At 43.7% G+C, this 12,867-nt stretch overlaps 1 protein-coding gene across 9 annotated transcripts in view; it reads right to left on the bottom strand.

Moving 5' to 3' along the window:
• atp2b2 (ATPase plasma membrane Ca2+ transporting 2) overlaps nucleotides 1–12,867 on the bottom strand; it is an 830,803-nt gene that overhangs the window by 395,851 nt on the left and 422,085 nt on the right. For all 9 annotated transcript variants that reach the window (XM_080181822.1, XM_080181828.1, XM_080181801.1 and 6 more), the window contains exon 3: nucleotides 9,174–9,696. In XM_080181822.1, the coding sequence (XP_080037948.1) occupies nucleotides 9,174–9,378 (205 nt within the window). In that variant the 5' untranslated portion in view covers nucleotides 9,379–9,696. The remainder of the gene's footprint in view (nucleotides 1–9,173; nucleotides 9,697–12,867) is intronic.

Raw genomic sequence — 12,867 nt, 5'->3', positions numbered from 1 at the left:
CAGCTCCAACAACACTCAAAGCTCAACACCATCCAGAACAAAACAGTTGCTTGATTGCCACACCTTCCATAAACATTCTTTTCCTCCAAAATTGACAGACAGCAGTAGCAGTGTGTACTATCTACAAGATGTACTGCAGGAATTTACCAAGATTCCTTAGGCAACTCCTTCCAAACCCACAACCGCTACCATCTAGAAGAACAAGAGCAGCAGAACACCACCACCTGGAGGTTCCCTTCCAAGCCACTCACCATTCTGACTCCAGCCACTTGATTTCACTTATTATTGTCATGTATTAATACACAATGAAGAGTATTGTTTTTTGCATGCTATACAGACAAAGCATACCGTTCATAGAGAAGGAAAGGAGAAAGTGCAGAATGTAGTGTTACAGTCATAGCTAGGGTGTAGAGAAAGATCAACTTAATGTGAGGTAGGTCCATTCAAAAGTTGATGGCAGCAGGGAAGAGGCTGTTCTTAAGTCGGTTGGAATATGATCTCAGGCTTTTGTATCTTTTTCCTGACAGAAGGTGGAAGAGAGAATGTCCAGGGTGTGCAGTGTCCTTGATTATGCTGGCTGCTTTTCCGAGGCAGCGGGAAGTGTCATTGGGTGGGAGGCTGGTTTAAGTGATGGATTAGGCTTCGTTCATGACCCTTTGTAATTTCTTGCATTCTTGGACAGAGTGGGAACCATACCAAGCTATGACACAACCAGAAAGAATCTTTTCTATGGTACATCTGTAAAAGTCGGTGATAGGCGTAGCTGACACGGCAAATTTCCTTAGTCTTCTGAGAAAGTAGTCATTGTTAGGCTTTCTTAACAATATTGTCAGCGTGGAGGGATCAGAACAGGTTGTTGGTGATCTGGACACCTAAAAACTTGACGTTCTTCACTATTTTTAGTTTGTCCCCGTTGATGTAGGCAGGGGCATTTCCTCCATTATGCTTCCTGAAGTTGATGACTATCTGTTTTGTGGATATTGAGGAAGAGATTATTATGATCGCACCAGTTCACCAGATTCTCTATCTCTTTCCTGTACTCAGGTTCAAGAAGACAGCTCAACACCACCTTCTCAAGGGCAGTTAGGGATAGGCAATAAATGCTGGCCTAGCCAGTGACACCCACACTTCTAAAAATATATTTTAAAAAGCAATTACCTGAAGAGAAAAGATTTGCCTCTCCATGAGAAGAGCGAGGGAATGGGACTGGCTGAGTAGCTCTTGCAGAGAGCTAGTACGGACATGAGTGGCCAAGTGACCTCCTTCTAATGCTGCAACCATTAACCAATTAACAAAATGACATTGAGTCGCTGTAAGAAATGATTTGCACTATAATTTCTGTGAGAGAAATAAGATCCATCAACTCTACAGTTTAATCTAATTTCCTCTGAGCCTATCCCCAGTCCTAATACACCTAATTCAAATAAATTTCCCATTGGAGCCAGGAGGGCTAACACTGATTAAAACCAGGAGGTGTTTAAATGTGCCATTTTTTAATTTTTAAGAGCTAGAACTTTGCACTTATCAACTGAAAGATATGTGATGTTCACTAATGTTTTACGGCAGTTATCCCCTTGAGTGGGCCACGAGATACTTATTGCATTGCAAGACCAGCTTTAACATATTGTACATTTAACATTCAATTAATTTAAACTAATATTCTAGTAGCCTTCGACTCGTGAGGGAGTCAGCTGAATCAGCCTTCAATAGGGTAGAATTTTAAATTGTGCAAGAAGTGTATAAAATAGTAGCTAAAGGAAATGATAAAAATTGGTGTGGAATCATAGAATCCCAGAGTGCAGAAGGAGGCCATTCATCACATCAAATTTACACCGACCCTCCGACAGAGTATTTTACCCAGGCCTTATCTCCAGAACCCACGTATCTACCCACTAATCTCCCTAACCTTTGCATTTTGGGACACTAAAGGGCAATTTAGCATGGTCAATCCACCTAACCTGCACATCTTTCGATTACGGGAAGAAAGTGGAGCACCTGGAGGAAACCCATGCAGACACAGGGAGAACATAAGAACATAAGAACATAAGAAATAGGAGCAGGAGTAGGCCATCTAGCCCTTCGAGCCTGCCCCGCCATTCAATAAGATCATGGCTGATCTGTCGCTGCTCAGTTCCACTTTCCCGCCCTCTCCCCATAACCCTTAATCCCCTCTCTTATCAAGAACCCATCAACCCGCTTCTTAAAAATATTTAGCGAGGCAGCCTCCACCACTTCAACGGGCAGAGAATTCCAGAGATTCACCACCCTTTGAGTGAAGAAGTTCCTCCTCAACTCCGTTCTAAACCGCCTCCCCTTTATCTTGAGGCTGTGCCCCCTAGTCCTACTGTCTTTTTTGAGCGGGAAGAGTCTCTCCACCTCTATCCTATCCATCCCATTCATCATCTTATACGTCTCAATGAGATCTCCCCTCATTCTTCTAAACTCTAACGAGTACAAGCCTAGTTTATTCAGCCTCTCCTCATAGCTCAATCCCCTCAACTCCGGTATCAGCCTAGTAAACCTCCTCTGCACTCCCTCCAGGGCCAAAATATCCTTGCGCAGGTGCGGCGCCCAAAACTGCACACAGTACTCCAGCTGCGGCCTCACCAATGCCCTATACAGCTGCAGCAAGACCTCCCTACTTTTATATTCAATCCCCCTCGCTATGAAGGCCAGCATCCCATTCGCCTTCCTGACCACCTGCTGCACCTGCAAGCTGGGTTTTTGCGACTCATGCACAAGGACCCCGAGGTCCCTCTGCACCGTCGCCTGCTGCAGTTTTTCGCCACGTAAGTAATAGTCCTTCCTACCATTCTTCCTACCAAAGTGGACCACCTCACACTTGCCAACATTAAATTCCATTTGCCATTTCCTGGCCCATTCGCCCAGCCTATCTAGATCCTTCTGCAGACTCTCCACACCCTCCGCACAATTTGCCTTTCCCCCAATCTTGGTGTCATCAGCAAATTTCGACACCCTGCACTCGGTTCCCTCCTCCAGATCATCTATATAAATGGTAAATAGCTGAGGCCCCAGCACCGACCCCTGGGGCACCCCACTAGTCACCAACCGCCAATCCGAATAGCACCCATTGACCCCCACTCTCTGCCTCCTATTTGACAACCAATCCTCTATCCACGCTAACACCCTACCCCCAACTCCATGTCCCCTGACGTGCAAACTCCACACAGACAATCACCGAAGGCTGGGATTGAATCCGGGTCCCTGGCACTGTGAGACAGCAGTGCTAGCCACTGTGCCACTGTGCTGTCACAGTTTTCACTAATCCATCTCAATTATTATCGCATCAATTTCCTTGGCTGAGAGGCAGCATTCTTCTTGAGTACAGAGAGAAAGCATATTTTGTTAGGTCAGATGAGTGGGTAGAGAATCTGTTGTTTTTTCTTTCCCCTGGTAGAATACACTGTTTAATGTACTTTATAAAATTTGCACTTCACAGTTACAATTCCCAGGCGTTCAGTTACTTCCTGACTATCAAGGACTTCACACCACCCATGGAAAGAGAGGGTTACAGCCTCCCATTGCCCCACTGATCATTAAAGAGTGCTTGGAATTTCATAGGAGAGTTGCTGGTTGAGTTTAATTCCCTGCTCCATCTGCAGCAGTCATCCCCGAAGACTCCAGTAACACAACAACACTGATCGCTACTGGGCAAAGCCTGCACACTGATTGAATGCAGAGTGGAGACAAATGTGTCAGGAGCAGCTCCAAGCATACCTTCGAGTGAGGTACCAATCGAGTGAAGCTGCAACACAGAACAACCAGTGTGCTAATTACATTAAACAGGAAGCTATAGTCAGAGTTGAGATGTCCCACAGCCAATAGACAAAAGCACTCGACCACATCCAGTTAATAATGGTAGCTGACAAACGGACAGTTCAGGGGAAGAGGGAGGTCTATGAATAATCCAATTCTCAACTATGGAGGAGCCAAGTGAGCGCAAAGTGCAAGGCTGAAATGCTAGGAGCATTTTTAAGCAGAAGCAGCAAGGTGACAAACCCCTTCAGATTATTCCTGAGATGCTCACTATGATAGACATCACTACTCATGCGATATTATCAATTCACGTGATACTAAGAAATCACCGAGTCCAGACGAAGCAAAAGAAAAGTCAATAATCCACTGGGAAAACCAAATTGGGAACTTGAAGAATCAAATAGCCAACACTGTTCTGGCCAGCTTTCTGTCTGGTCAGTTCAGCTGAAATTACCTAAAGGCAATGGGACACCAAGGACAGATTCTTGTGGCTGTCAGAGAACAAAAGGACAATATTCTCAATCCAATCATCGTCAGTGGCTTAATCAGTGACCTGCCCTCCATAAAATTAACAATAATCCTATTATTTCTTGACAATCCTATGATATTTAACTCTATTCGCAATTCTCAGGCTGACCATTGGGCTCAATGTGGGTGGCACAGTGGTTAGCACTGCTCCCTCACAGCGCCAAGGATGCAAATTCAATTCCACCTTTGGGTGTCTGTCTGTGTGGAGTTTGCACACTCTCCCAGTGTCTGCTTGGGTTTCCTCTGGGTGCTCCAGTTTCCTCCCATAGTCCAAAGGTGTGCAGGTTAGGTGGATTGGCCATGTTAAATTGCCCCTTAGTGCCCCTTGATATCTAGGATAGGGAGATTAGCAGGGTACATATGTAGGGGTACGCAGTGTAAGTCTGGGTAAGCATTAGAGCAGACTTGATGGGACAAATGGCCTCCTTCTGCACTGTAGGGATTCTCACCTCCTCCATCGCCAATAGACTTTGGATGGAATTTTCTGGCACTGTCTTGCTGGAGCCTGCTGCGAGGGAATGTGTCAGGCCAACCAAAGATCCATTGCCTTTCAGAACATTCCCAGTGGCAGGTGAGCCAGAAAGCCTCACCCTACAGCTGTAACATATACCATTTGCATTGTCCAGGTCACTATAGGGAGGTTTTTATGTTGAAGACGTGCTAAAATCAGGGGAGCCCATTAGTGGAATGTCATGGCTCCACAGTTTATTATAAATAAGCAGCTTTATGCTATTGACAGCAAGCAAATTAGTAGCTGTAATCAAGTCCCATCTTGATTCAACTAACCTCAGAATTCTCCTCCATTTCCACTGGTAGAAGCATTGCCTGACAGTGGTGAGGGTTTACTACACCGTGAAAAATTTACTTACACTGGAATAGATAAACTCTAACTTTGTTAGGTTAATTGAGTACTTACCACATAGATTCAGCAACTTCACACCATTTTATATATTTCAATGGGGAGTCTATTGACTTGATACTGGTATTGTACAGTTTCTGGAAGAGAGGCAATCTGACAGCAACTCCCTAATTTCCACATTTAACTGGGCATGTGAACTCAGCAGAATTTGATATCCAGTTGACACTTTAGCAATGATAGGACATGGAGGGTGTCAATGTTATCTTTGACCACGATACTATTCAGGACTCTCAGATGGAACAACACACGATCCATTAGATTAGCTCCACTTTTAATTGAGTGCACATCTAAAATGTTTCCCTTACACAATTGCTCAAAATATGAAAAATTCACTGGTGCCCAGTGTTTTGTAAATTGAATACAATTCCCAAGCCAGTGACAATTAATGTACGTCTTAAGAATAAATGGATCTGCTGCAGTTTGGAACAGTGGGTAAGTGCACTGATACTATGATACATGGAGCATTAGAAACCAGTCCAGGCAATAATAGAGGAAGTACAATTTATGTAACTGCCCATGGCTATTGGTGCAAGGGGGAAAGAAGAGAAGGAGGAAAATTAATCGGCAAGGTATCTTGTTCTTGATGGTTATCCAACGATCCCTGTTGCAAACCATAGGGTAGGCTGATGTCTGAATCAAGCTCGGGAATGCTGCTCCTTTTGCAAAGCCAGTCAATGTCAACAGTTTATATTCACTCAAGTGAATGGGCAGCATGGTGACACAGTGGTTAGCACTGCTGCCTCACAGTACCAGGGACCTGGATTCAATTCTAGCCTTGGATGACTGGCTGTGAGAAGTTTGCACATTTTCTGTGGGTTTCCTCCTGGTACTCCTGTTTCCTCCCGGTACTCCTGTTTCCTCCCACAGTCTAAAGATGCGTAGGTTAAATGTATTGTTAAATGCGCAGAGTTATGGAGGTATGATGGGATAGAGGCACATATGATAAAGCACATTCAGTCAAATGAGAGGTTGCACAAAGAGAATGATGACCTCCAGAGCAAAGAAAAAGAAAACAGCTCTCTTTTGTTTTATTCATTCATGGGACACGGGTGTTGCTGGTTGGCCAGCACTTATTACCCATCCCTAGTTGCCACTGGAGGGAATTTAAGAGTCAACCACATTGCTGTAGCTTTTGAATCAGGTAGGGATTGCAGATCTCTGGGGAAGGAAAATATTAGTGAACCAGATGGGTTTTTAATACCAATCAACAGTGGCTCCATGGCCATCAGCAGACTCTAAATTTCAGAGTTTTTAAAAATTGAATTCAAATACCACCATCTGCAATGACAGGATTCAAACTTGGGTCCCCAGGATATTAGCTGAATTGATAGTTGAGCGATAATACCATTAGGCCATTGTCTCCCTATTGTCCATTTGCACTCAATTGTAGGATTCCCTTCAGCAATCCTTTATAGAAAGGACCTCATTGTGTATTATCTGCTTAGGCTAACAAAGCTATTAAAATGTAATAGAAACTTGCTTGTATTAAGCACTCTTCACATAAAAGAAAATTTCACTTTATAGAGCTATCACTATATTAAACACAAAGTACAAGAGGAAGGGATGAGGAGATGTGACCAAAAACTTGGTCAAAGAGATGAACGTGAAAGATGGTTTTAAAAGGAAGAGTGGCAGATATACAAGATTCTGAAGGACAGGATAGGCACGGAGAGAATACTGCACCTGACCTGGGAGCCGAGAACATGGAGGCACTGCCTCAGAATAAGGAGTTGATCATTTAGGACTGGGACAAGGAGAAACTTCTTCATTCAAAAGGTTGCAAATCGTTTAATTCTCTAACCCGGGAGGATATGGATGTTGAATTGTTGAATATCTTTAAGGTTGAGAGAGAGAAATCTTTGATCTCTCAGGGAAACAAGGGCTATGGGAAGCAGATGGGAAAGTGGAATTGAAGTCAAATAACAGCCATGATATAACTGAACAGTGAAACACACTAGAAGGGCTTGATGGTCTATCCCTCCACCTATTTCTTACATTCTCAGGTAGAGGAGCAGAGAGGCGAAGGGAAGGAGTTCTGGGGGGTTTGGCTGAGGCAGCAAAAAGCATCGCCACCAATAGTGGGGCAATTGCTTGAGTATCGTAAAGTATCATAGAATCATACAGTGCAAATAGAGGCCATTCGGCCCACCAAGTCTTCACCAACCACAACCCCACCGAGGCCCTACTCCCAAAACCCCATACATTTACCCTAGCTAGTGCCCCTGACACTAAGGGGCAATTGAACATGGTCAATCCTCCTAACCTGCACATCTTTAGACTGTGGGAGGAAACAGAGCATCTGGAGGAAACCCATGCAGACATGGGGAGAATGTGCAAACTCCACACAGATAGTGATCCAAGCTGGGAATTGAACCTAGGTCGCCGGCGCTGAGAGGTAGCAGTGCTAACCGCTGTGCCACCGAACCACCCCAATGGTGCATGTGCGCGTATGAGGTGAAAGTAGAAGGAGCATAGACGACAGGCATTGAAAGAGGTTGCAGAAAAGGCAAGAGCTTAGAAATAGTTAAACACATTAATCAAAATTTCCAACTTGAGACTTGGTAGGAGTGGGTCAGCAAGAATAGGTGTTGTGCCTGAGCATAGCTAGTTGTGTTTTAGATGAGCTGAACTTTACAGATGATAGACACTAATGAGTGGAGCACGAGTGCAATCAAATCTGGAAACAATGCCTGATTCCTCATTCAAGTGTAAGGACATCCAATGTAAATAAGTAATCAGCACTTTCTCAAAACTCTACTTTTGATAGATCCAATAACAGTTTTAATTCTGTGCCAGAAGAATGTTACTATCTCATTTGCTATTGGTCATCAAGTTTCCAGCTAAGACACTCCAAAAAAATTAAAGGAAATTTCACACAATAGATTTTTATTCGAATGCCAATCAACCTATCATTATGCATTAAAGGAATATCAGCTATCAGTTAATATCTTGAAGTCTTTCAAAAGTTGTAGTTACGAACAGTGCCTAAGTGTTACTGTGACAGTGGGGCGGCAGGGTAGCCCAGTGGCTGGCACTGCTGCCTCACAGGGCAAGGATCCCGGTTTGAGTCACTGTCTGTGCAGAGTCTTCATGTTCTCCCCGTGTCCTCCGGGTGCTTCGGTTTCCTGCCACAGACCAAAAGACACGAATTTTGGATGCATTGGCCATGCTAAATTCTCCCTTCAATTTACTCAAACGGATGCCAGAGTGTGGCGACAAGGGGATTTTCACAGTAACTTCAATGCAGCGTTAACGTGAGCCTACTTGTGACACTGACAAATAAACTTTAAAACTTTAATGCATTATTCATAGGATGTATAATTAAGTCTCCTTTATGTAAGTCAGAATGCTCGTAATTTAAAATTATTAATATGGGCATTTACAAAATACATTCCTCTTTTGAGCTGTGTATAACTCCAGCTCAAAATCTAGCCTATCCCACACACATATATATATACACACACACACACACACAAAGATCTGCTACATTTATTATATAAATACATCACTGCAGCAATAATGATCTGTGACTCGGCACACTGTAGAAGAGCAGTTAGAGACAGAATTAAAGATTCATATTCTTAATGAAAGTGGCTGATTCTGCTGAATGTAAAAGAACTGCTAATTGTATTTTGATATATGCACGCTGTGCATATCATTCATATAATTTACATTATTACTGAGCAATGCAGGAATCGCGACTAAATATATCTCTGACCACAACAAGCTCCCCGTTAACACATACACACGTTGGTGTATCACACTGACCGAGCCCCATCAAAATATGAGCTGCCACAATGAGCTATTGTTCTGAAGGTTACGGTGACATTGTGCGGATTTAAGTCACTCTAAAGGAATGTCTTAACAGCTGAGATAATGGTGTTTTTTTAAATGAAAGAATGCCTCTTTTGGTGCCAACATGCGCCTTTCGCCATAAAATAGCCCTTACCTTCTGTTGGCGAAGTTTTCAAACGTCTACAGAATCCATTTATGTCACCGTAGGTATCTTGTATCTTTTGCACTGCCTCGGATCCGCGTAGCTCCATAAGAGAGCGAAGTTCATTGAGAGAACACCCAAATTCACCCGCATGGTTAGACTCGCCTCTTTGGTTCTTTGGATAGAAATCCACTGCACTGTTCGTCATGTCTCCCATGGTTTCCAAAGTATTGCTTACAGCTTTACAAAGATGTTGGTGGCAGGTTAATAATATCAGTGCAGACTGAAATCGGGGTTTCTGTTTCAATCGGGATGATCGCAATATCCGCTTCTTTTGATCTTATTTTTGCACTGCAGATTGCTAATGTTGACTTGCTTGCACCTCAGTCTCATCAAGGACGGGGAACCAAGCACCGGCTAATAGTCAAATGGATTGCAGCAGGCAAGGCTGAAGGCCAGCGCCACTCCATATAGAGTTTCCCATTGTGGTCCTCTCAGGTTGTCCGATTCTACATGGTCAGTTGGTTGAAGAAACCTTGAAGGAAGAGGAAAAGCAGAAGACAGAGTATTAGCAAACATTCTTCACCATTCATATCAAAGGCTCAATAGCCCCTGCCTCTTGCAAAAATATATATTAAAAAAAAGACAACAGCTCAATCCTGCAAAGGGCGGAAAGGGCTCCAGTAAAAATACAGTTCGTTCCTTGAGCAGCCTTGACTGGTTATGACACTGATGACTGTCACAGGCACAGCGCTTTCCTGCAGCGGCATTCTTTACTTTGATCAGCGCCGAGTGCACCAGCCAAATTAGATGGTTCATGAATATTAAACAGTCAGCCTTTATGCCAGGGATCTCAGATGTGTCTCCAGTACGTGCTGTTTGTTCGAGTGGTATTGTAAACCTGGATCGGAGGGGAAAGTGTAAAATACGTTCTTTCTAGAGCAAAAACACTGAAATATCATTTGCCCATGCCTCAATCTGATGCAGAGATCACGTTTCCATTTGACTTTTCACCAAATATCCGCCCATCTCGGGTGCATGCAATTTTCAAAGCCTGACCAACATTCTCACCTCAGTTCCCCGCTGCTGTTTGGCATTGAACCCTCTGCTCGTGCCACTCACCATGGCACAGTGCTACGTGGCAGGGGTTGCTTCTTTTAATTATGCATGCTGCCCTGATGCCTCAAACTGTCAAAGTCTATTCTGGGAAAGAAGTTTTCCTTGAGGATAGGAATGTGAACCCGAGAGCCAGGCAACGAGAACTCTGCACCAATGAATTAAAATGAATTAATGATTCTTGTGGCTCTCTGAAGCACCAGCCAGTCATGCCAGATGAATGCTCTTCTACACTCATGAAGGGACAATTTTCCTTTAAGAATTTATTTTCCTCTTGAAATTCGCACATGCACACACAATTACAATTGACATCAATTATTTGGGGAATATAACTAATGAGGATATTATTTCACCAGGCCTATTTTCTCCATCTCTAATTGATTCCAAATGCATTAGTATCAGTGCTGATAGGTTTTACTTAATGGAGCAATTCAATAAGCTTGTTAATTTAATTTCCATCAGGGTGACTCAATAAACACCCTCTAATTGAAATATAACATCGTGCTGACAGAAAGAGTCGTCAAGAGGAGGGTTGAATGCAGCACTTTTGCTTTAAGTAGTCTTGCAGGTATAGAACTATTGGTGAAGTCCCTAACACTTCACTGTAACACCATGTGGGTGGCGCAGTGGCAAGCACTGCTGCTTCAGCACCAGGGTTTGATTCCAGACTTGGGTCACTGTCTGTGTGGAGTCTGCATCTTCTCACATGGGTTTCCTCCAGGTGCTCCGCTTTCCTCCCACAGTCCAAAAGACTTGCTGGCTAAGTGCATTGGCCATGCTAAATTCTCCCTCAGTGTACCCGAACAGGTGCCGGAGTGTGGTGACAAGAGGATTTTCACAGTAACTTCGTTGCAGTGTTAATGTACATAACGCCAGGTTAAAGTCTAACAGGGTTATTTGGTATCATGATCTTTCGGAGCGCTGTTCCAAAAGCTCATGACACCAAATAAACCTGTTGGACTTTAACTTGGTGTTGTGAGACTACTTGCTGTGCTCGCCCCAGTCCAACACTGGCATCTCCACATCAGTGTTAATGTAAGCCTACTTGTGGTATTAATAAATAAACTTTAACATTTTTACCAGTCTTCTTCCCTGAGACACACTTCTGTGGATATCACAGGAGGGGACATCTTTTCCCATACCCTTTTTCCCAAGTTTATAGAAAAACATGCCATCGTGTAAAAATTTAGAGACTATGGATGAAGTTACATTACATGCTTTTCCAATCATCACGGTATTTGAGAAGGTCACCTAAAGGAAGTAGGAACAGCCGGGTGCCCAGCTTCACACCCATGGCAGGAGTGGCAGATGGTACAACAGGGATCAGATTCTCCTCGCACTTTAACTGCAAGTTCCATCCTTTGAAAAGCTATATCCACATTCTAATCGCCAATTTGGCATTAACTACTAAACATTCTGTCAGCTCCAGGTGAGGTCATTTAGTGAAGGCTTTTGCAAGCTGCTCCACAGCCCTCCCACAGCTCACCGGCGTCATAAAACAATTCGGTATGTGGCAAGAGTTATATGAAATGTCCATTCACACAGCCCTCTTATGTTGGTCAGGATGCTGTTTCAATTTCGTGAAAGCTGCTTTTGTCCCAGCAGAAGGGATGTGATGTGAAGTACAGCCCAGCACACTGGCATTAGTGACAGTTTGCAACATTGGTTGAAAGACACCTGAGCCAGGCATCAAGACTCCTTGAAAAGCGACATACAAATATACTGATACAGATTGCACGCAATCACTCCCTCCATCGATTTCTCTGAGCCTCAGTCTACTATTTTGTGTGCTGACTTTGTACCCTTCTTTCTATATTCTCTGCCTGTCCAAGTTAATTATTTGGCCTGACTTTGATCTCTGCTTCAGATTCTATTTTTTGCTGGTGTGCAGTGTCCTCTCTGTTTTGTTTACAGCTCAACTCATATCTCTCCTTCACTTTCTGTATCCCTTAAAAACCAATTTCAGACACTAGGAAATATCTATCGAGTGAATGAGATTGTCCAACTGTCGAGCTGCCTGGCAAGAACAGTTGTTCATCATTTTTATTTTGGTTATAGCTGCGCGGAAGACAAATGGACTGAACATCCTCTGAATATTTAAAGCCGGCAGCAATGGCGCTGAAGCAGTTTGACTGATTGCTCGGAAAGGCAACCACCAACCAGGGCGGCAAGTGGTTAGCACTGCTGCCTCACAACGCCAGGGACCCGGGCTGGATTCCCAGCTTGGATCACTGTCTGTGTGGAGTCTGCACATTCTCCTTGTGTCTGCGTGGGTTTCCTCCCACAGTCTGAAAGATGTAATGGTTAGTTGGATTGGCCATGCTAAATTCTCCTTCAGTGTACCCGAACAGGTGCCGGATTGTGGAAACTAGGGGATTTTCATGGTAACGTCATTGGAGTATTAATGTAAGCCTACTTGTGACTAATAATAAAGATTACTTTAGCATAATCAAGACTGCATGCACCCCGGACATACTCCCTTCCATCTTCTTCCGATGGGAAAAAGATACAAAAATCTGAGGTCACGTATCCACTGACTCAAGAACAGTTTCTTCCCTGCTGCCATCGTTTAAGTGGACCTACCTTATAT

The sequence above is a fragment of the Carcharhinus amblyrhynchos genome, chromosome 3 (assembly GCF_965287045.1).
Source record: "Carcharhinus amblyrhynchos chromosome 3, sCarAmb.v2.hapA, whole genome shotgun sequence".
Classification (NCBI taxonomy): Eukaryota; Metazoa; Chordata; class Chondrichthyes; order Carcharhiniformes; family Carcharhinidae; genus Carcharhinus; species Carcharhinus amblyrhynchos.
This window is presented reverse-complemented; position numbering and strand designations above follow the sequence as displayed.